Source organism: Crocuta crocuta, unplaced genomic scaffold (genome assembly GCF_008692635.1).
Source record: "Crocuta crocuta isolate KB4526 unplaced genomic scaffold, BGI_CrCroc_1.0 scaffold564, whole genome shotgun sequence".
NCBI lineage: Eukaryota > Metazoa > Chordata > Mammalia > Carnivora > Hyaenidae > Crocuta > Crocuta crocuta.
In genome coordinates, this window is record NW_027533010.1 from 2,178,448 (window position 1) to 2,203,296 (window position 24,849).

General features: G+C 39.3%; 1 protein-coding gene across 1 annotated transcript; it reads left to right on the forward strand.

Moving 5' to 3' along the window:
• Positions 1 to 181: 181 nt before the first annotated feature.
• Positions 182 to 21,676, forward strand: COQ10B (coenzyme Q10B). The gene is made up of 5 exons (XM_077745801.1): positions 182 to 389; positions 6,207 to 6,356; positions 11,810 to 12,002; positions 17,985 to 18,086; positions 20,652 to 21,676. Exons 1-5 carry the CDS (start codon positions 274 to 276, stop codon positions 20,817 to 20,819), a joined length of 729 nt encoding a protein of 242 aa, XP_077601927.1. The 5' UTR covers positions 182 to 273; the 3' UTR covers positions 20,820 to 21,676.
• Positions 21,677 to 24,849: the final 3,173 nt, after the last annotated feature.

A 24,849-nucleotide genomic window follows, 5' to 3' on the forward strand; every position in this document is an offset into this window, starting at 1 on the left:
GGAGCTGGAATTGGGCCAGGGAAGAGGGGTGTGTCTAGGAGGCCCTGAGCTCCTTTGATTGGCTGGAAAGATGACGAGGCATTTACAGTCGGCCTAATGGCAGCAGAAGCTTGCGTCAGTTATGAGCTTTCGGGGTGGGAAGAGAGGGCGTGTCTGGCGGCTCAAGGGGCCTGCCGATTGGTCGGAAGGTGGCAGAGCCGGGCGACTCCGCGGGCCGCAGGAGGGCGGCGCCCAGGGCCAGGTCCCGGAGGTGAGGACCGGCTTCAGAAGATCATGGCAGCTCGGGCCGGCCAGAGGGCCCTGAGAAAGGTGGTTTCGGGATGCCGTCCAAAGTCGACAGCAGCGGCCGGAACCCCGGCTCCGGGGCAGGGGCCTACCCGGAACGTCAGGTAATAAACAACGGGGGCGTCGCGGTGAGGGTAGCCTTCGGCCCCGGCTTGCTGAGTTGGGGGACCAAGGAGACCCCGGGCGAGGTGGATCCCGACCGGATGCATTTCCGCGTCTCCAGAGGGAGAGGGTCTCCTGCGTTCGGCATTTGAGGGATTCAGACTTTGCGCCCATCACTCTGGGCGGAGGTTCGCGGGCCTGTACCAGACGCCCTGTCTGGGTTGGTGGCTCGCTACCCTCGCGAGAGGTAGTGAATCATCGGCGCAGCGACCTAGTAGCAGCTGATAGAGCAATTTGGCGACCGGTAACTTGGTGCTCTTCCGGTCTCCTCCCCTGGGGCCTGCTGCTGTTGCTGCTCTTTTATCTTTGCGGCACAAGACTTGCTAGCTGCCCGGGCTGTGGGAGTTTGTGGCCTGGCGGTGAGCCCCCTTCGTTTCTTCTAGCGTGCCAACTGGCCAGACGTGCTTTCCCATTTTTTGGTGGGGGGGTCTTTGCCTCCACCCTTTGGTGCTTGCAAAATTAAATGTAGCCATAGTAGGGAACCTGGATTTTTTTTTCCCCCACTCGACTTTAACTTAGAGGTCCTGTAACCTTGAACCAGCCTTGGATTTTCCTGGTTGGCTCTTTTTTGGTGGGTGGAGGCGGAGACATGAATGATTCCATACTTCTACCGCTTAGTTTCCTTTTACTAATGACTTTGTAATAAATTAATGCTCGAAAATTAAAGTTAGTGTTTAAAATGTATTCAGTTGTAAACAGTACAAGATGAAGGGAGAAAGCACAAATACTGAACTCCAGGAATTTATTTTTTTTTAATTTTTTTTAGACGTTTCTCTTTCCTTTTTTTTTTCTTTTTAAATTTTTTTTAATGTTTTATTTATTCCTGAGAAAGAGAGACAGTGTGAGCAGGGGAGGGTCAGAGAGAGAGGGAGACACAGAATCTGAAACAGGCTCCAGGCTCTGAGCTAGCTGTCAGCACAGAGCCCGACGTGGGGCTCGAACCCACGAACTGTGAGATCATGACCTGAGCTGAAGTTGGACGCTTAACCGACTGAGCCACCCAGGCGCCCCTGAACTGCAGGAATTTAGATTATAGAAGTATTTTTCAAGTTTCCAAGCCCCAGCCAACTCTAAATCCTTTTCGACAAATATTGGTTGGAACTGAAATATTAAATTTCTAAATATGAGATTATTTATCATATTTAGACTTAGTCCTGCTAAAGGAAATAACTTGAAAAGTTGTTTTAGTGATCACATTAAAGTTTAAGTTCCAATACAAATATTTACTGTTTATAATAATGAAGAGGGAGGCAGTTTATGAGCTCATTTTTAGGCGGAAGCATTAATATAGATTGTGGCCTTTATTATAGTAGAGTGAGATGTAGTATTGGAAGATTAGTAACCAAAAACTGCCCTTCCTGATTCAGTTTTAATTTCATGGTTTAACAACATATATGAGTGTATGCCTCTTCGTTACAGTTAAAAGCGTTCTTTCTTTCTTTCTTTCTTTCTTTCTCTTTCTTTCTTTCTTGACATCATTCTTGATTGTGAAAATAGATGTGTGGTCCAGGGCTTGTAACCATAGTAGACAAACTCATCAGGGAAACTATTAGCTTGCTTTAAACACATTTACTTTATGATTGCAATCAGATTGTATAAGGGTGTGTGTGTGTGTGTGCATGTGTTTTGGGGGAGGTAGAGGTTGGGGGCATAGTGTTTCATAAACTTGATACAAAATTCAAAACCATATGCAGTGAAAAGCTTCATAAGCAACCAGTTCATCTATTCAGGAGCAATGGTCTTATCTTTTTTAAATAAAGGTTTATCTCAGAGATGCTGACTTTTCTGATACTGATTTATCAGAAAATTATTAATCAGTGTGTTCAGTGTCTGTCAGCCACAATTGGCTTCTGATAATAGGTAACAAAGTACACAAAAAGTGGGGAAAATAGGTAAAACTGTTATAACAAAGACATCTACAGAATGTCTTAGAAGGGAAACAGGTGATTAGGTATTTTGTATACCAGATTTGGTTTGTAATCAATATAGCTAACAGATCCTAAATTATTTTATGTGGCTTTCTTTTTTAATGGGAGAAGCTGTGGCACCTGGGTGGCTCAGTCAGTTGAGTGTCTGACTTTGGCTCAGGTCATGATATCACTGGTCGTGGGTTCGGGCTCCACGTCAGGGTCTGTGCTGATAGCTCATACCCTGGAGCCTGCTTCAGATTCTGTGTCTTTCTCTCTGCCCTTCCCCTGCTCGTGCTCTGTCTTTCAGAAATGAATAAACGTTTAAAAAAATTTTTTTAAGGAGGAAGCTAAATTATCAAATTATGTTATTTCCACTATTTCCACTAATCTGCTTCATTTAGTAGAGTAACTATCATTCACTTACATTAGTATAATCCCACCTTTTTTTAAATATTTTATTTTTGAGAGAGAGAGAGAAAGCAGAGTGTGAGTAGGGGAGGACCAGAGAGAGAGGGAAACAGATTCCGAAGCAGGCTCCAGGCTCTGAGCTGTCAGCACAGAGCCTGACCCGGATCTCTACTTCACCAGCTGCGAGTTCCTGGCCTGAGCGGAAGTCAGAAGCTTAACTGAGTCACCCAGGTGCCTGGGTCTTTTCCCACTTTTAAGAAAACTCTATAGGTTTACTCAAAAAAGAAAAGAAAAGAAAATCATAATAGGCTGGGTTTTTTTTTTTTAAGTTTATTTATTTATTTTGAAAGAGAGAGGAAGAGAGAGAATCCCAGGCAGGCTCCATGCTGTCAGCGCAGAGTCCAACATGGGGCTTTATCCGCCCAAACTTGAGATCATGACCCTAGCTGAGATCAGGAGTCAGATGCATAATTGACTGAGCCACCCAAGTGCCCCGACAATAGGATTATTTTAACATTTTCTCTGCCTTTAAAATAAGATTCACATAACTAATTTTTAAAGATATTTTGGAAACACTTAACATCTTTATTCTCTCTAGATGAATCTATCTAAATTGGTAACATTTTTATCTCTAGGAGATGAATTTATCTAAAATCTCTTATGATTAAAAAAATAGAGATATCTTTAAAATATGCTCTTACCATCATTATAAAATCAAATACCACTTGTGATGTCCTAGAAAACCTAGAATTCACAAAGCTATCTTGTTTTGCAATATTATCCCCATTGTTCACATATTTCAGTGTTATTTACAGTTGGATGAAGAATCTTAAAAGTATTAAAAGGGAGGGTGCCTGGGTTCAATCCGTTAAGCGTCTGACTTCCGCTCAGGTCATGATCTCAAGGTTCGTGGGTTCAAGCCCCGCGTTGGGCTCTGTGCTGACAGCTGGCTCAGAGCCTGGAGCCTGTTTCAGATTCTCTCTCTCTCTCTCTCTCTCTCTCTCTCTCTCTGACCCTCCCTTGCTCACTCGCTCTCTCTTAGAAATAAATGAAGTTTTGTTTTTTAAAGTATTAAAAGAGGCCAGTAAGTTCATCTGTATAGTTCATATGTTTGATTCTTTACCATTACGTTTGACAAATAGTCATGCAGTGTTTAGCTCAACCATTTTCATTGACCTCTATTTCATTGTCTAGAATAAAACTACCTAATTTTTATAAAGAGTATTAGTGTTCAAAAGTTCTTTTTTGGGGTACCTGTGTTACTCAGTCAGTTAAGCATACATCTTCGGCTCAGGTCGTGATCTCATGGTTTGTGAGTTTGAGCCCCACATCGGACTCTGCTGTCAGCACAGAGCCCACTTCAGATCTTCTGTTCCCTCTCTCACAAAAATAAATAAATTAAGAAAAAAAGAAATCTTCAAAAGTTCTTTCTTGTATTATGGAGCCTAAATTTGTCTCCCTCTTATTGGGCTTCTTTTTTATATTTTGGAACCATATCCTCAGGTATCATCTCTATCTTCTGGCTGAATATTCCCAACTATTTCTTCAACTATTCTTTGTTTAACTTGATTGTTTCTTCCTCCGTAACCAAATTGTAGGATGTCTGTGTCCAAAGAAATTTGTTTATGTGTAAATCCTATTTTATATAGCATGCTTTATGTATGATGACACAAGAAGATTTCACCAGACCATCCATTCCTCTTTTAAAAAATAATTTGAAGATTTGATCTAATGAAGTACAATTCTTTTGCTGGGAATTCTTCAAAAGCTTCTCATTGAGGATAAAATACAAATTGCTTTATTCTGGCTAATAATTCCCAATATGATCTAGCTCCAACCAGTTTACTATTATTTCATGGTACTCTCCTGGCTTGCTATACTGCTGCTATACTGTTAGTCTTTTTCAGTCTGCAGATACTGCCAGGCCCTTTTCCTACTACCTGGAATGCCCCCTATCTACCTCTCCTCCTCCTATATACTTCACATATACTGTGTGTGCACACACACACACATTTATTATGTACATACATACCTACTTCTCTCTTTACATGGCTAACTCCTTCTATTATGTCTCAGCTGAAATATAACCTCAAAGGACTTCCTAGACCACCTTATCTAAGGAGCTCCTGATTACATGTCCCCATCCCCATTTCTTTCTTAGCACTTCTTTTTCAATCCTTTTTAAAATTTTTTAAATATTTTTTTATATATTTCTGAGAGAGAGTTGAATCCTCAACTACAAAGTAATCTTCATACAGTTAATTTTTATTTTTACCATTATATCCCTAGTGCCTAGCACAGAACAAGATCTCAATAAGTGTGTGAACTGATACATGAATAGTAGTATAAATTAGTTATGTAATAATCTTATTAGGGAAAGGCAAAAATATTCAGGTGAAAAACAGTGTATCAGGCATCTGTATTTAGAAATACCCAAAGAATTAATATTCTAATTTCTTTGACATGTGTTTTTACATACATGCATTGAAAGGGAGACTGGAAGTTAAAGGAGTATAGAGCAACAGTCCTGAGGGTCACTAGATCTCCAGTCTCGAGTCTCAGAGTAGATCAAGATTTAAGGAACCTGGGGCATCTGGCTGAATCACTCGGCTGAGTACAACTTCAGCTCGGGTCGTGATCTCTAGGTTCCTGAGTTCGAGCCTGAATCCAGCTCTGTGCTTACAGTGCAGAGCCTGCTTGGGATTCTCTCTCCCTCTCTCTGCCCCTCCTCCACTTTTGTGTTCACACACTCTCTCGTTCTCTCTCTCTCTCTCTCTCTCAAAATAAATAAACTTAAGAAAAAAGAAAAGAATTAAGAGGAAACTCTGGATCCAGCTGAGAAAACAAGCTGGATAGATGAGTTAAAAAATAGATGATAAGGGGCATCTGGCTGGCTCAGTCAATAGACCATGGGAATCATGGTCTTGGGGTCATGAGTTCAAGCCCCACATTGGGGATAGAGTTTACATTATCGAAGAAAGAAAGAAAAAAATAGATGATGAATATTTTAGCAAGTGTATGGGAAGAATATGTTGGAATACGTGACTGTAGACTGAAAGCCAGCTTTCTGGGAGAGAGACCTTTTGTGCCAGGAACTTCTAACCAAAACTGTAAGCTGTTATTTTCAGTTTTCCTTATGGTATTTAATAAGATTTTTTTCTGCGTGCCTGTGCGTGTGCGTGTGTGTGTGTGTGTGTGTGTGTGTGTGTTTCAGGAATATTCTAAAGTTGCAAAGCCTTCCAAAGATAGTCACTGGGGTGCCAGGCTGGCTCAGTTGGTGGAACATGCAATTCCTGATCTCATAGTCATGAGTTTGGGCCCCATGGTGGTTGTAGAGATTACTTAAAAAAAATAAAGTGTGTTAGTATTTTACAGTCTATAATTTGTGTTTCCTCTTAATTTTCAATGCCATTCTAAATCAAGTAATTTTTGTCTTTTTAGATATTTAGCTTCCTGTGGTATACTGATGAGCAGAACCCTTCCACTACATACCTCAGTTTTGCCTAAGGAGATATATGCAAGAACTTTCTTCAGAATTGCTGCACCATTAATAAACAAAAGAAAAGAATATTCAGAGAGGAGAATTATAGGGTTTGTATAAAATAATAGTTCTGCTAAAAGAGCATGTTCACAACTTTCTTGTATCATGACCTTTTTTTTCCTGGATTTTCTTCTTACAGACTAAGCTCTGATTTTTCTGGATTGGCCTTTTCCATAGCCTTCACTGTTTCGTAAATATTTGTTGAATGAACATAATTATATGGTGAATTTGTAGGATAGGTTTAAGCCTTGACACATAAAGGAAGTAACTGAACTGTTGATGACCTGTATTTTTGTACACTGTTTGGTTTTTGAAGTGGCAACGTTAGTGATATGTTGGGCCCAATATGCTTTTATATAGCTTCCTCACATATACGCATGCACAGGTAAGTAACATACAGATGTGCTAAGAAGCTCCTATCACCAAGAGCATAGGTTGGCAGACTTTTTCTGTAAAGGGCCAGAGAGTAAATTTAGGTTTTGTGGACCGTACTATCTCTGTAGCAACTACTCAACTCTGTCATTGTAATTGTAGCCCAAAAGACATAGTGCTGTAGACAGTAGTTAATAAATGAGTGTGACTATGTGCAAATAAAACTTTATTTACAAAACCACATAATGGGCCAGGTTTGACCCCTCATCTAGCCATATATACAGGAGAGAATACAGAGATTGCAGTTCTGCTAACCAGAAATATAGCATCTGTTCATAGGGGAATTCCTACAAGGGGGTCTTAATTCTCAACAGGCTGTTAACTATTACATAAATTTCTTGTAAAAGTGCATTTCATAAATTTGTTCACTTGTTTTTTCCCTCCTGATATTTCTGTAGTAAAGGACTTTCAGCAGACTCCCCTTTTGTCACTAAAATTACCTTTGTTACTAGCTAAGTCACTGTATTGGTTAAGGTAATGCTAGCAGCCATATAGGTAAAACCTGAAAATCTATTTCTTCCTTATCTAAAGTTCAAGGATGTATTCCCCATCCATGGGCAGCAATTTAGGAACCCAGGCTCCATATAACTTGTGCCTTTGTAATTCCTTAGTCCTCAGAGTCTCTTAAAAAGATATACCTTATTCTAAAACCATATTGATTTGGAAGGGATTATTGGAAAAAACTAGGTTTTTTTCCTTTTCAGTACAACAGAGGTATTGGGAATAATAGCCTCCTTTTTTTTTTTTTAATTTATTTATTGTTTACTTTATATCCTAGTTAACATATAGTGCAGCAATGATTTTAGGGGTAGATTCCTTAATGCCCCTTACCCATTTAGCCCATCCCCCCTCCCATAACCCCTCTAGCAACCCTCTGTTTTTTCTCCATATTTAAGAGTCTTTTATGTTTTGTTCCCCTCCCTGTTTTTATATTATTTTTGCTTCCCTTCCCTTGTGTTCATCTGTTTTGTATGATATTTGTCTTTCTCTGACTGACTAATTTCGTTTAGCATAATACCTTCCAGTTCCACCCACATAGTTAGTTGTGAATGGCAAGATTTCATTCTTTTTAATTGCTGAGTAATACTCCATTGTGTGTGTATGTGTATATATATACATACACACACACCACATCTTTATCCATTCATCCATTGATGGACATTTGGGCCCTTTCCATACTTTGGCTATTGTTGATAGTGCTGCTATAAACATTGGGGTACATGTGCCCTTCAAAACAGCACACCTGTATTCCTTGGATAAATACCTAGCAGAGCAATTGCCAGGTTGTAGGTAGTTCTGTTTTTAATTTTTGAGGAACTTCCATACTGTTTTCCAGAGTGGCTCTACCAGTTTACATTCCCACCAGCAGTGCAAAAGAGATCCTCTTTCTCTGCATCCTCACCATCATCTGTTGTTGCCTGAGTGGTTAATTTTAGCCATTCTGACTGGTGTGACGAGGTAGCTCATTGTGGTTTTGATTTGTATTTCCCTGATGATGAGTGATGTTGAGCATCTTTTCATGTGTTTGTTGGCCATCTGTATGTCTTCTTTGGAGAAGTGTCTATTCATGTCTTTTGCCCATTTTTTCACTGGATTATTTGGCTTTTTGGTGTTGAGCTTGATAAGTTCTTTATAGACTGTGGATACTAACCCTTTATTTGATACGTCATTTACAAATATCTTCTCCCATTCCGTCGGTTGCCTTTTAGTTTTGCTGCTTGTCTCCTTCACTGTGCAAAGCTTTTTATTTTGATGAGGTCCCAGTAGTTCTTTTTTGCTTTTATTTCTCTTGCCTCCGGAGTCGTGTTGAATAAGAAGTTGTGGCCAAGGTCAAAGAGGTTTTTGCTTACTTTTCCTCTAGAATCTAGATGGTTTCCTGTCTTACATTTAGGTCTTTCATCCACTTTGAGCTTATTTTTGTGTATGGTGTAAGAAAGTGGTCGAGGTTCATTTGGCTACAATCACTGTCCAATTTTCCCAGCACCATTTGCTGGAGAGACTATCTTCTATTCCATTGGATATTCTTTCCTGCTTTGTCAAAGATTAGTTGGCCATCCGTTTGTGGGTCCATTTCTAGGTTCTCTATTCTGTTTCAGTGATCTGAGTGTCTGTTTTTGTGCCAGGGAGTAGTAGCCTCCTGATGGGCATTTTCTTCCCAGCAAGAACACCATGTAAAGTGAGCCTAAAAATTGGATAGGTAGACATCTTTGCCAGAGCTGGTATCAGTTAAAAAGAGAAATGGCAATAAAAATATAAATAGTGAATTGGACTACTTTTTTTGTTTGTTTATTAATTTTGAGAGAAAGCCTGTGTGTGAACAGAGGAGGGGCAAAGGGAGGGAAAGAACCCCTAGCAGGCTCCACGCTGCAAGCACAGAGCCTGATGTGGGGCTCGAACCCACGAACTGTGAGATCAGGACCAGAGCTGAGATCCAAGAGTCAGATGCAAAACCGACAGCCACCCAGGCACCCCTGGTCTGCTTTACTTCTGAATCACTGTTACCTTCTTTTCACCGTGGACCTGACATTTGACAGCTATTCCTGGATGCTTTATATTTATTGTTTCATTTAATTCTCACAGTAGCCATGTATATTAGGTGGTGGTACACTCGTTGTAGAGGTGAGGAAACTGAAGCTCAGAGAGATAATGTACATGAAGTATGATTCCAAAGATTATTTTTTCAAAGATGATTTTTTCCAACATATTTACTTATTATATTTACTTATTATTCCTAAGTCTTTTTCAGTTCAATAATAATATTAATAAATTAAAAATAATAAAAATATTAATAAATAATTCTTTTTATTACAAATTGGTCTTATCTTTCCCCCATATTTGAGATAAACACATATTAGCTGCTTAGTTTATTAAGTGCTTATTAAGCATTGTGCAGTATGGCAAAATAATTTCATTTAATCCTTAAAAGAACCCTGTAGAGGTACTTTTCAGTTAATGGATGAAGAACACAAAATTGAGAGGTTAAACAGTCTACCCAGGGTCATGTGGCTCACTATGTTTTCAAGTTGATATTTGAGCACAGCCCTTTCTGACTATAAAGTCCATCCTTTTGACCACTATGCTACATATACTGCTTTCTTAGTTGTTGTAGACTACTACTAATTTTATAACAATTATGTTCTAGGCTATAAGGTTTCATACTTCTTCATGGGACTTACTCTGGTATTTATTTCAAAGTAACTGAAAACTGAAAAGTAGGGTTATTTTCCCTCCCTTCTGCTGTGGGCCTCATTTCATGCTCATAAAGATTAATTTAAACATTTATAAAGACTCATTCTCTCTTATTATGAAACTTCCCTTTTGCAATTTATATTGGGATCATTTAAATTACTGTATAATTTTTCTCTCGCTTTTCACATTTTGGCCATGGGAAGAGGCGTCCTCCCTGCCACTGGAGGTGCTTACAGTTTCTTCAGCCATTCCAGGCTTGGGCCCTGAAGGTCCTGGGGGTGGCTGGGCACCTTGGGCCTGTTCCCATCATCTGGGAGGGGTACTGGGTAGTTGTAGGGCATGGTGTGGTTGATTAAGACCATGTACTTGTTGAAGGGATTGAAGGGAGGCAGAATTCTAGTTGCAGCCATCATGATCTTGGTGGTGGTCTAAATTCCTATTATGATTCTGAGGTGAATTATGTTTTAACAGTGTTGAGTTTTTATAAGAATAATATGTATCTGGCTCTCATTCACTTGTCTTTTATCTGTATCCATAGACTTGTTGTTTCTGTTTGTTTGCTTTCCATTTAGGGCCTTAAGTTTTTAAAGTTCTGTAATAGGTTACCTTACTAAATTCTGAATTGCTTCTCTTCTGATTTGATAGTCATATCACCTGCCAACTGATACTCTTGCCTTATTCTTCTCCATACATATGCCTCATATTTCACACTCTTATTTACTTCAGCTCATACTTTCAAAACAATGTTACAGAACAATAACTAGCATCTTTGTCTTATTTCTAACTCTAATGAGAATCCTTTTGGTATGTTACCATTCATGGATAGAATCACAGTTTTTCTTCTTTTGGTTAATATGGTTATAATATCATTCTTAGTGTTAAGCCACCCATGCATCTTTAAAAGAGTTGCATTTGATTGTTAATGGCTTTTTAAAATGTATTTCTGGATTTTATTTGCCGATAATTAGAATTTTTGCCTTAGTAATCACAGGTGACATTGGTCTATAGATTTTATTTTTTTATGTTCTTTGTCAGGTTAGGGTTGATAGGGTGTTATGCCAGCTCAAAAAATAATGAGAGATTTCCTTTATGTCCTAGAATAATTTCTTCTTTTTTTTAAATTACAAGAATACTACATACTTTTATAAAAACCTAAAAATACAGAAGAATATGTACTAAGAGAGTCTATCTTTATTCCTACTTCTATTTTTTTGAGTTGAAACTGTTGTTTAATCTGTGTCCTTCCAGGGCTTTTTAAATCTATTTTCATTGCACATACTCTGTTACCACAACAGTTAGTTTCAGGAAAAAGTAAACATCAGGTATTTAAAAGTTAGAAATACAGTATTTATTTATAACTTCTTAAACGGATAATAGAATTGTGCATATCCTATCTGCTTTGTAGTGTGTTTTTTTTTCATATAACAGTATATTGTGAACATCTTTGCTCTAAAGTATATATTTGATCTTAAAAAAATAAAAAAGGGGTATGTCTGGCTGGCTCAGTCAGAACAGCATGCAACACTTGATGTCAGGGTTGTGACTTTGAGCCCCACATTGGGTGTAGAGATTATTAAAATAAATGAATAAATAAATTTCAAAGTATATATTTGATTTCAGTTCTTTTATTTTTTAAAGTTTATTTATATATTTTGAGAGACATTGAGTTGGGATGACATAGAGGAAAAAAGCAGATAGAGAGAATCCTAAGCAGGCTTTGAACTGTCAGTGCAGAGCCCCATGCAGAGCTCAGCCTCCCGAACCACCGAGAGTCAGATGCTTAACTGACTAAGCCATCCAGGCGCTCCTCATTTCAATTTAAAGTATACGTTTACCATATAACTAGGTGCAGTTAACACCTCTCCTTTTTTTTTTTTTAAAGATACTCTATGCAGGAAATGTATGATGTGGTATCAGGAATGGAGGATTACAAGCATTTTGTTCCTTGGTGCAAAAAATCAGATGTAATATCAAAGAGAACTGGATACTGCAAAACACGATTAGAAATTGGGTTTCCACCTGTGTTGGAGCGCTATACATCAGTGGTAACCTTGGTGAAACCACATTTGGTCAAGGTAATAGTTTTGCTTTTTGTTGTTTTTAAATCTTTCCCAAATGTTGATTATATCAAGTGAGTTAAAAGTATAATAGCTTAAAAGAATGTCGCCTAACTAATCAGAAGGAAGGAAAAAACAAATGATTTCTTATGTTTTCTAACTGTGCTGTTTTACCCAATATTAGTGTTATTCTTTCCAAATAGAAATTTGACTAGGATATGGAAATAAACTTTTTCTTTTTTTCTTTACTTGAGGAATACTACCCGTTAGGAAAGATTGGCCCACACAAGGGACAAATGTTTTAATTTAACTTTTGCACTAGTTATTTTTTAAGTTAAGGAAGGGAAAGTGGTGAGACCATGGAGAGAGGTAGAAAAAGATGTAAATGAGAACATAAACACTGTCGAGGTCATACTGCCACGTGGTCATTACTAAAATGCCACATACTATTACAGGCATTCTGTTGATCATCTTACCTTGTCAGAGGAGAGTACCTGTATAGAAAAGGTACCAAGGCTTAAATAAACAAAATGGCAGAATTCCATAGAGTTCTTTTGAATTCCTAGAGTTTGGTGGCCAAAGACTTAAAGTTTAGTTGTATTTTATGCCCACCAGATACCATTTCTTGGTAACTGGCCAGAGCTAAATGCCTTCGTCAGCTCATTATTAGGCATTGAATGAAGTGTAACCGTCATATCAGAGTCTACTGTCCAGTGAGGCTAAGACTTTGGATTCCGCCCTCATCTTACTCTCAAAACTTGAACTCCAAGTAAAAGGGCTGTGCCCCTCTCTGGGACTTTGCCATTATGAATATTTCCACCTATTTGCCTCATAGTTTTGGAGTTTTGTACTACTGTACTGCATGACCTCTCACATTAGCTAACATTTATTTGTAGTGTTTTATTTGAATTATTTGTTTAATCTTCAAACAGCCCTTTGAGATTCAAATGTTACTGTTCTCCATCATACAGTTGAGCAAATTTAAGGTTTAGAAGAGTTGGATAACTTACCCAAGGTTACAGAGCCAAGACTCTGGCTCAGTCTTTCTAACACCAATGAATATATAATCTTAAAATGTTTGGCGGGGGGAGCGGGGGCGCCTGGATGGCTCAGTCAATTGAGCATCTGATTTCAGTTCAAGTCACAATCTCACAGTTTGTGAGTTCAAGCCCCACATCAGGCTCTGCGCTGACAGCTCAGAGCCTGGAGCCTGCTTCAGATTCTGTGTCTCCCTCTCTGCCCCTATCTTGCTCATATTCTCTCTCTCAAAAATAAATCAATGTGAAAAAAAATTTTTTTTCATGTTTGTCTGTTCCCCGATCTCAGTTTTTTTTTTTTTAATGTATCTTTATTTTGAGAGAGAGAGAGAGCGAGAGAGCGAGCGAGTGAGCAAGTGCACTAGCAGGGGACTGGCAGAGGGGAAGAGGGAGACAGCGAATCCCAAGCCGACTCCATGCTGTCAGCACAGAGTCCGATGTGGGGTTTGATCTCACGAACTGTGCATGACCTGAGCCAAAATCAAGAGCTGGATGCCCAACCAAGTAAGCCACCCAGGTGCCCCTGACCTCAGTCTCTTACAACTTAAATATTTTTTAAAAATTTTTTTCAATGTTTTTATTTATTTCTGAGAGAGAGAGAAAGACACAGCGTGAGCAGGGGAGGGTCAGAGAGAGAGGGAGAGAGACAGAATCTGAAGCAGGCTCCAGGCTCTGAGCTGTCAGCACAGAGCCTAATGAGGGGCTTGAGCCCATGAACTGTGAGATCATGGCCTGAGCCAAAGTCGGGTGCTTAACCAACTGAGCCACCCAGGTGCCCCTCTTATAACTTAAATCTTCAGTTATTCTATATCTAACTAAACTCTTGGGGAAAAAAAATAATGACCCTCAATTTTTTCCTCCTGGCTTTTTCTTCCTTTCAATGGCTTTTTTAAATTTTATTGAGGTATAGTTGACACTCCTTCCCTTGCTTCTTAATACATACATGTTTAAGTCATCTGCTTTATTGTTGCTCCCCCAGTGTATACTCCAGTACACACACACACACACACACACACACACACACACACACACACGTTATACTATTCGTTCAGGCAATACCTTCCATCTTCAAGTTCCATGAATGCACCGTACAGTGCTTACTATGCAGCCCTGTGCCTTTGCATATTCCTCACTTTTCTACCTGTAATAAACTTAACTCTTTGCCTAGTAATCCTTCAAATTCTAACTGTCTGGTGTTGCTTTCTCCCTTTCCTTTATATAAATAATCAGTCCTACTTTAGTGATTCTTTGGTATACATGCTTTGTTTCTCTTATCACTCTAATTTATTTCTTCATCTGATTTCTGCTTGACAAGTTTGAGCTACTGGAGTGAGTGGAAGCTCCTCTTTTTCATGTTTGTGTTTCCTCAACACCAATACTACAATTATGGGAGTAATGAAATCTCCGTGCTTAAGTTCTCACTACTGTTTTCTTGGGTTATTACAGATCCAGAAATGTTCCTCATAATCTTGGTATCTTTCAGCACTGCCAAGGAGAGAGGAAACTGTATTAGAAAAAAAAAGTCTTTATAATAACATGTATAAAATGATCATTGCTATCTCAATTTTATGAGGCTTAGGAAAATGAAGAACCTTATGCAAATACACACTGTAAGTGTCAGATTCCAAAGCTATTTTTCCATTAAAATAAGCTGCCTCATAGGAGCATCTGGGTGGATCAGTAGATTGGACGTCCGACTTCTGCTCAGGTCATGATCTCACAGTCTGTGAGTTCAAGCCCCGCATTGGGCTCTGTGCTAACCACTCAGAGCCTGGAGCCTACTTCGGATCTGTGCTTCCCTCTCTCTCTGCCCCTTCCCCACTCACATTCTGTTTCTCTCTCCTTCAAAAATAAATAAACATTAAAAAATAAAATAAAATAAGCTGCCTGATTTAATGTGCCAATTTATTGCTTAAAGATGTATTTGAGGGGCGCCTGGGTGGTTCATTCAGTTGAGCGTCCGACTCCAGCTCAGGTCATGATCTCTCAGTCTGTGAGTTCAAGCCCCATGTCAGGTTCTGTGCTGATAGCTCGGAGCCTAGAGCCTGCTTCTGATTCTGTGTCTCTCTGTCTCTGCTTCTCCTGCTTGCACTCGCTCGCTCTCTCTTTCTCTCTCTCTCTCTCAAAAACAAATAAACATTAAAACAATTTTTTTTTAAAAAGATATATTTGAGCATAACACACAAGTATATATGTTCAAATTTTAGTTGTCCCTGGATTCACGTTTTGGATTTTAATACCTCATATGCACATGTGGTATAGAATAAAAATCATTGTAACCAAGGGAGCAGGAAAAGCCATGTGACATTTTCTGTGAATCACTAGTTGCCCCAAATGTGCCTGTGGTGTGTCAGTAATTCTAGTGTACATGAATCTATAATGGCCAGAAGCCCTTGGAGGTTTTCAGCAGATTTAATATAGGCAACCATTCAATGAATCTTACTCCCTGGGCCACAATATAAAATTTTGTATGCCATAGTTTGTATGGTCTGGTTCAGTTCAGTCAGAACAACTGCTTGTATGTCATAACACCTCCTGCTGTGGTCAGCATCTCTGCTGTTAGGAGTGAGGCCTTTGGCAATATCTAAACGTACCAGTAAAAATCTGTGGGTCCTTGAGCTAGATTATTGGTATGAGTACAGCACTGCCACAGTTTGTGAAAAAGTAGTTGGAGGGAGGTGGTATATTGTGGTTTTGAAAATTAGATGCTCATTACTAAACTACCTATAAAATCAAACTCTTCCGGGATCCTGTGTGGCTCAGTCTGTTTAATGTCTGACTCTTGATTTAGATGCAAGTCATGATCTCACTGTTATAAGATTGAGCCCCAAGCCCTGTATCACGCTCTCTGCTGGATGTGGAGCCTACTTGAGAGTCTCTCTCTCCCTGTGCTCCTCCCCTGCTTGTGCACATGTGCTTTCTCTCTCTCTCTCTCTCTCTCTCTCACTAAAAATAAACAAAACAAAACAAAAAACCAAGCTAAATGAAGAAAATTTTCACTTTTCCCCAGAGACATAGCATAATGTGACTAACTTTAGCTGTTAAAGTAGTTAGCTGAGGTGCTGGAGTGGCTCAGTCAGTTTAGTAGTCAAGTCAGTTTCAGCTCCAGTCATGATCTCATGGTTGTGGGATCAAGCCCCTCATCGGACTCTGCGCTGAGCATGGAGCCTGCTTGAGAGTCCCTCCCTCTCTCCTGCTTACTCATGCTGTCTCTCTAAAATAAATAAAAATAGAGTCACCTAGGTGGCTCAGTCGGTTAAGCGTCCGACTTCGACTCAGGTCATGATCTCACAGTTAATGAGTTCAAACCCCACGTTGGGCTCTGTGCTGACAGCTCAGAGCCCAGAGACTGCTTCAGATTCTGTGTCTCCCTCTCTCTCTGACCCTTCCCTGCTCATACTGTCTCTTTCTCTCAGAAATAAAACATTAAAAAAATAATAATAAATAAATAAGATAAAAATAAAGTAGTTAGCATTTTGTTTACTATTATTTTATCATGTCTAAATAAATTTTATTTATTTTTTCCTCCTTTCCTCTAAATAAATTTTAAAACATTCACTGGTTTCCACCTTAAAAATTATAATATTTTCTTTTATGAATGTGAAAATAGAGCATTTCTTTATAAATGCTTTTTAGTATGGCTGCAATTGATCTTAGTAATGATTCTACCATGTTTTTATGTGATAACTGACTCAAAAGGCTTTAGATGAAGTGAAAAATGAACAGCAAACATATTTGAAGCTCTTTGGCTTCCAGTTTGAACTATTTGTGGAGATATCATCAGAGATAGTCAAATAGTCCTGCATTCTGTGTTTAGGGAGGCAGAGGCTAGGGAAGAAAAAATACACTTTGGGGAAAAACGTTTATTAATGCAAGTCTTTTTGCCAGTCTGTAGTGTATAGGCCAGAGCAGGGACAGTCTAAAGTGTTGAGGGGAATAAGTTAACAGAATAAAGAGGTGGAGGGCCTTAATCATTTATTGGTGCCAGGATATGCCAAAAGACCTGAAAACTTAAGGCTTAATTGGGGAGGGATGTGTTGACTTTGAAACAAGGATTTAAAAGATGGTTTGCTGCTGAAGGAAAGTGATATATATTCTTGAGGTCAGTTGTCTACTAGTATGAAGGCCCAGATACCATCTTAGGATAGTAAGTAAAGAAGCTGAACTTCATTCAGAGTCATAACCAGTCCTGACAATAGACTAGTGACTGTGAATCTGGCCACTGTTTTTCACACTGCAGGAGGCAACTCTAGTGGGTCTCAGTCAGCCTTCTTTTAATGAGGCAGAATGGAAACTATCAAGATGCACTGTATATAGTAATACTAAGTATTATGTTTTGAGGTGTACATACACATATAAAATAAACACGAGCACTGAAGAGATTAGAGGTTAGAAAGCGATGGATCAGGGACACCGGTCAGGGTCAGACTCTCAGGAAAACTAGAGGCATGGATATCCTTAGAAACAGAATAGAGTGAATGTAACTGACAAGAGAAAAGTCTTTGGGCAGGAAAGAATTCTAGAATTGTACTTGGGATCTGTTCCAGATACCTTATAAATACTTTAGCTATATCATAATGATGATATAAAATAAGTATTATACTCATAGATTTAAGGAAATATGGTACTGGGCATTAACTTATTCAGGATTACTTATAAGTGGCAGGGCTAGAGAAATAAACTTCCAAAAACATCACTCCCTGTTTTGTTGCTAGAGGAGAAAATTCTTCAGCACAGTGGGTGTCAGCCCTGAAATTGAGAACTGAAAACCTTGGGGATCCCAGGAGGAAAGAAAATGGCATATATTAGCAAGAGGTCACTTCCTAGTGCCAGGCTGAAGATGAGATGTTTTTATCACCCGTGGTCTGGCCTATAAACATATTTTAAAAAGAAATCAATCTCAATTACATATTCTGGACAGTCCAAATGGTATTTCACTGTGGCTTATTTCGTTTTCTTCTAGGCATCCTGTACCGATGGGAAGCTTTTCAATCATTTGGAGACTGTTTGGCGTTTTAGCCCTGGTCTTCCTGGCTACCCAAGAACTTGTACCTTGGATTTTTCAGTAAGTCTCTCATACAGCCCTCAGTTTGTTCCAAATATTAAGTGAAGTTTTGATAAAGAAGGAATAATCCATTTATTAGATCTAAGCTGCCATAATTAATCTTAGGTGCATAGTAATTACTAAAAGACTTCAGAAATCTCAAATTTGAGTATTTAAAAAAAATTTTTTTTAATGTTTTATTTTCAAAAAATTTTTCTAATGTTTTATTTATTTTTGAGAGAGAGATAGAGACAGCATGAGCAGAGGAGGGTCAGAGAGAGAGGGAGACACAGAATCTGAAACAGGCTCCAGGCTCTAAGCTAGCTGTTAGCACAGAGCCCGACGCGGGGCTCGAACCCATGAGCCATGAGATCATGACCTGAGCCGAAGTCGGATGCTTAACTGACTGAGCCACCCAGGCGCCCCAGTGTTTTATTTATTTTTGAGAGAGAGAGAGAGAGAGAGACAGCATGAGCAGGGGAGGGTCAGAGAAAGAGGGAAACCCAGAATCTGAAGACAGGCTCCAGGCTGTGAGCTGTCAGCGCAGGGCCCAATGCAGGACTTGAACCCATGAACTGTGAGATCATGACCTGAGCTGAAGTCTGACTTTCAACTGACTGAGCCACCCAGGCGCCCCTCAAATTTCTGAGTATTGAATACCTTTTTCTGCACTAACTTAATAAGAAAATACTAACGAATCTTTCTTTTTTTTCTGTTCTATTTCTTGAAAACTTGAATAGTCATTCCTTCTCTATTTTCAAATTTTTACAGGTCCATAGATTATAAGACACATATTAAGACTTTACTAACAGTCTAATAACAGTTTATTAACACCAGATGGAATCTGCACATTGATTTCTACATCTTACAGTGCAGAGATAAAGTGCAAAGGTTGAGAATTTGTTTTTAAAATAGGGACTATGGCATTTTCTTGTTCATATCACCTTAGCTACAGAAAACTTAAAGCCACTTATGGTTTTTCTTTGCCAACAGATAATACATGAGTTGTTCTATGTGTTTGCAACTCAGGCATTGTATTTCAAGAAATAGTCATAATTTAAAAAGAAAAATTTTTAATGATTGTTTTTGAGAGTGAGCGTGCGCATGTGCGCATGCCAGCGAGCAGGGGTGGGGCAGAGAGAGGGGAAGACACAGAATCTGAAGCAGGCTCCAGGCTCTAAGCGGTCAGCACAGAGCCCAATACGGGGATTGAACCCACAGACTGTGAGATTATGACCTGAGCCAAAGTTAGACGCTCAACCAATTGAGCCACCCAGGCGCCCCAGAAGTAGTCATAATTTTGATGCTGCTGTTCTCAGCTCTTGAGTTGCTTTCATAAAAATATTAGTGGACATTCATGGGACAGTTGGGGAAATTTGAATAAGGCCTGTGTAGATTAGATAGTGTTACTATCTGGTAGCATTATCTCTCTCTTAATTTCCTGGCTTTAATAATTGCACTGTGGTTCTATAAGACATTAGAATAGGAGAATCTGAGGGTGCCTGGGTGCTACAGTCGATTAGGCATCTGACTCTTGATCTGAGCTCAGGTCATGATCTCACAGTTCATGAGTTTGAGCCCCACATCAGGTTCTGCACTGATGGTGTGGAGCCTGCTTGGGATTTTGTCTCTCCTCTCTGCCCCTCCCCTGCTTGTGCGCTCGCTCTCTCTAAATAAATAAACTTAAAAAAAATTTTTTTTAAAATAGGAGAATCTGGGTAATGGGTATATCAGAAATCTTTGTAGTATTTTTGCTACTTTCTTACAAATTTGAAATTACTTCAAAATGGAAAATAAAAGCAATTTTTAAAAAGTTAGTAGATATTTGGTCCTTAAAATACTCTTTCTCAAACCACTTGTCTTGATTTCTGTCTTCAGGAGATATAAATAGTTATTTTCTCATCTTCCTTCTGCTACTTCTCATAGGAATATCTGTCAGAAGGGTTAGTTACTTCCCTTCCGTATTTCCTTTTGGGAGATAGGATAGATCTAAAAGGGGCACATTAAAAAGAAGCCAGATTGGGGCGCCCAGGTGCCTTAGTCGGTTAAGCATCCGACTTTCACTCAGGTCATGATCTCGCGGTTCGTGGGTTCAAGCCCTGTGTCGGGCTCTGTGCTGACTGCCAGCTCAGAGCCTGGAGCCTGTTTCAGGGTCTGTGACTCCCTCTCTCTCTGACCCTCCCCTGCTCACGCTGTCTCTCTCTCTCTCTCTCTCTCTCTCTCTCTCTCTCCTAGAAATAAATAAAACATTAAAAAATAATAATAATAAAATAAAAAGAAGCCAGACCAAAATGGTATTGATTCATTCAGCAAAGCTTTTTTCCAGTTTTATCTTTAACTTAATAAAAACAGATTCTTTGTTCTGAAATGAAATGCACTGGCCTTGTTAGGCTTATTGTGCCAGTAGTTGTGCTTATTGTGGAAAAGAAGTCTCCGTCTTCTGAGGGGTAGGAAAAATCTCTAGACATACCCATACAGCTCTGCCTTACAGGCCAAGCTGCCCATTTCACAATGTGAATACCATTACCCTAAGTAGACATTGAATAAAAGAAAGAGCTTCCTAAAATAATTAACATTTTCCTACAGATTTCTTTTGAATTCCGCTCCCTTCTGCACTCTCAGCTTGCCACATTGTTTTTCGATGAAGTTGTAAAGCAGATGGTAGCTGCCTTTGAAAGAAGAGCATGTAAGCTGTATGGTCCAGAAACAAATATACCTCGGGAATTAATGCTTCATGAAGTTCATCACACATAAAGGGAAAAAAGAACTGGTCACCTGTTTGTAACTTTAGTTTATTTACTTTTAGGAAGTGCTTTTATCATTTGCTTTCAGAAGTTAGAAAGCATTTGTTAAACCCAGCTTTGAATATAAACCTACACCGTTGAGAATTTGCACTTGGAATATGGAACCACATGTACACAGAATTCAATCAAGTGTAGTTCAAAGTAATATGTATATTAGCATATTTACAATAATGGGATGTCATCACTCTTAATCAGAAATTGAAACTGTAAATTTAAACCTTATAATTAATGACCTTACCTGAAGGGGGTTAGGTGAGATACTCACACGGTATGTATCATATTAACCATTATCACCTTTAAGTTATTAAATTCAGACTATTTATAACTTATTATCATAGGGCCTGCCTCTTGGCTTTAGATATTCGAGTAATCATCAGATATTTAAAGTAGAAACTTAGACTTAAAAATACTGTTAATGAAGGTTCCTTGGCACTTTTCTTATTTTTAAATTGTTCTTATGGGTAGGAGGTAATTCAGTGCTATATATAGTGAGATTAACTCCCAGATTAAACAGTGAATATTTTTTTGGTGAGTGGTCCAGAGCTTTAAGCTACTTTTCTTGTAGTTTGCAGCCCTCTCAGGTACTTTGACTGCTCTTTCAATAAGTCTGATTATGTGTCAAATTTTGTCTACAGCAGTGGGCATCACATGAAGAGAAGTTGGTTGATAATGTGTCCAGCACCATGCATCCCTATTTTCTATTTATTGTGTGTATTCACTTTCAATAATGTATTTCAAACTGATATTTTTGTAAACAAATCAGTGTCTAAGGACTGAAGTAGTAACTTAATAAAGCTAATTTGTTTATTTTTTGTATTGTTATTGAAATCCTGTGTTATTTCAGTGTGTATTTTACATAGACATAGTCAAGTTTAATTGTGGCATTTTATGAAACAAATCTGGGCAAAATTCAGTCTTCCTTTAATCATTATTGATCTTCTTCCCTCCTTTTACTCCACACACAACAACCTCCTTTGCCTGACCTTTCCAATCTGAGTGCTATTTGTTTCCTCAGATCAACAGGGGACCTCAGTAATTAATTAGTTCGCTACATAAAAGCACGTTTGCATCAATTTTTTCAGTAAATCTGTTTTGAGTGCCTGCTGTGTGCTGGTTATACAGCAGTGAAGTACTCCTAACAGTCCACTCACGTGGAACTGATTGTGGCTTCACCCAGGTAAAGGAATATCTTTCCAGAATATCTCCAGTTTATATATAATTGCCTTTTAAATAACAGAATGTTTTTAAATGACAGAGATAGGATCCAGATATTTTTTCATTCCTGTAAATATAACTTTTCTTTTGATGGAAATAAGAACATGTACTTTCCCACTACTCTCTTAAATACCACAGATAAACTCTTGTGTTCAGAATCTGACTTAGTGGTTACGATCTATCTGAGCCTGTATTATGAGAGTGTGTGGAAAGTATTTTGGTCAGGGAGCCCAGGAATATACAAATAATGCCTTGATCTAGTCATCCGTGTAACACATGAGGTTTCCCAGATACCTGAGAACCCAGGTTACAGTAAGCAGTAGAGAGACAGGATACAACATACCCAGGTGTGCTGGCTCCAGTATCTATGCTCTTGTTTTTGCTAGTACAGCACTCTGGAGGCCATGACCTGTGCACTTAAGTTTGTCATCAATGCTCTCCATATGGGAAGAGGGAAAACAACACCCTTACAAACTTTAAAAAAAAATTTTAAGACATGTTTATTTTTGAGAGAGGGCAAGCATGAGCCGGGGAGGGGCAGAGGGGGGCGACAGAGGATCTGAAGCAGGCTTTGCGCTGACAGCAGAGAGCCTGAACTCACAGACCACAGGGTCATGACCTGAGCTGAAGTCGGACGCTCAACCGAGCCACCCAGGCACCCCTAACTATTGTTCCTTTTCTTATAGCTTCCTTCGTTTATGGCAACAAGGTATCTTTAACATGATTTTTTAGAAGTTTCCCTTAGGTCCCTTATGGTTTTTGCTATCCTCCTTCATGTTGATGTTTGACTGTCTAATGGTTCCTGTTTGTCCAATAATATTTGAAAGCAAGATACTAAAAAGCTTATTGGCATTAAGGTAGGGCACACGGACTATTGAGTTTCACTGTAAGGTGGACCAGGTGAGACAGCCTTTTCACTGGGGAGGACTCTCAAATAGCAGAATCTAGGTATTTTCTGTTTTTCTACATGATTCTATTTCTCGTCCCAGAGAAATATGGGAGTGGAGAGGAGTAGAAATTCCTAGCTGCTAGCATTCTGTAAGATGAGTGGCAGAGGAAAAAGGTTATTTTCCAATCTATTGATTTCTCCAGCTGCAGCTTTTAGAGGGTTTTACAATTGCCTAGATCTTGGTTTAGGATTTCATTCCAGGCTGCCTCTTTAAGTTTAAACTCTTCAAACCTGGCTTAAATCTGGGGTCTACCACTTAATAGCTCTGAAACTTTGTATAAGCTACTTAACCTTTCACAGCCTGTTTACATACGTGTAGCATAGGTTTATTAAGTAGTCCCTAGTCCAAGACTGTTGAGTTAATGCAGTACTTAATTTAGTCCAGTGTCTACCACAGAACACTATTGTGCTGATCTCCTTAGGCTGTCCATTCTAATCTTTTGAAGTCCAGGTGTTTCTCATCTCTTATCTTTTCTCCTAATCACCTAGCTTGGCCTTTACATTATTATTTTTTGGGGCACCAGGGTGGCTCAGTCAGTTAAGCATCAGACTTCAACTCAGGTCATGATCTCATGGTTCATGGGTTCAAACCGCAGGTCAGGCTCTGTGTTGACAGCCCGGAGCCTGCTTTGGATTCTGTGTCTCCCTCTACCTCTACCCGGCTCACGCTGTCTCTCTCAAAAATAAACATTAAAAACATTCTCTAAGTTTGTTTAATGTTTACTTATTTTTTGAGAGGGACAGCACGAGCAGGGGAAGAGCAGAGAGGGAGACACAGAATCTGAAGTAGGCTTCAAGCGGCGCCTGAAGTTTGGCCTTTAAAATAAACTACATAAAACCCTTTTTCTAAGGTTTCTCTTTTGATAATGGTTTGCCTTTCGGTACTTCTGTAGCCAAAACTACATTCTAGGGAAATTTTGTTCATTTATGTCTTTTATCCAGTCCCCTTTAATCTGTGGTCATTCTTTAAATCAAGGAAAGCACAGGTATTTCCAGGTACAGATTTCAGGTGACTTTGGCTTTTGATCTGTGGTGGACTTTATTTCTCCTATTTCTGCCCAAGCTCTGTATACAAGGAGAGCATTGCCCCAGTGGCCTAGTTTATACCAGTCTCTAAGCAGTAGCCCCAAGACCAAACTGAGGAGCAGGCAAGATCCTTCCCATCTAGAGCAGATTTACATTCTATGGCCAAGGCAAACTAGGTCCTTGGCACAAGTGAAGGCAAGATCTTAGATGTTGTTACACAAGATCTTGTGCCTTCAACTCATTATAATGTGTAAATCTAGAAAGCTAAGCAATGTCTCAAAAACCAATCTGCCCCCAACATGCCCACACTCAGGTATTATTTTAAAAATAGGCTGCATTTCAGGGTGCCTGGGTGGTTCAGTAGGTCAACTGTCTGACTTCAGCTCAGGTCCTGATCTCAGTTAGTTGGTGGGTTCAAGTCACTACATTGGGTTTTGCACTGCTTCAGATTCTGCCTCCCTGTCTCTGTCCCTCCTCTGCTCTTGTGCTCTGATAAACACACACTAAAAAAAACCACATATTTCCATACTGTTTTCTCTAATATAGATCAAGTACATTGAGCCAAACTCTGCTTTAAGTTTTATATTTTACTTATTTTTGAGAGAGATAGATAGAGACAGCATGAGCAGGGGAGGGTCAGAGAGAGAGGGAGACACAGACTCTGAAGCAGGCTCCAGGCTCTGAACTAGCTGTCAGCACAGAGCCCGATGCGGGGCTCAAACCCACGAACCGCGAGATCATGACCTGAGCCGAAGTCGGACACTTAACCGACTGAGCCACCCAGGCGCCC

Excerpts from the sequence above, each read along its gene's own strand:
- COQ10B (XM_077745801.1), top strand. The coding sequence starts at position 274 with ATGGCAGCTCGGGCCGGCCAGAGGGCCCTGAGAAAGGTGGTTTCGGGA. Across the intron at positions 6,357-11,809 it reads TCAGAGAGGAGAATTATAGG|ATACTCTATGCAGGAAATGT; the intron begins GTTTGTATAAAA and ends TTTTTTTTAAAG. Across the intron at positions 18,087-20,651 it reads CTTGTACCTTGGATTTTTCA|ATTTCTTTTGAATTCCGCTC; the intron begins GTAAGTCTCTCA and ends ATTTTCCTACAG.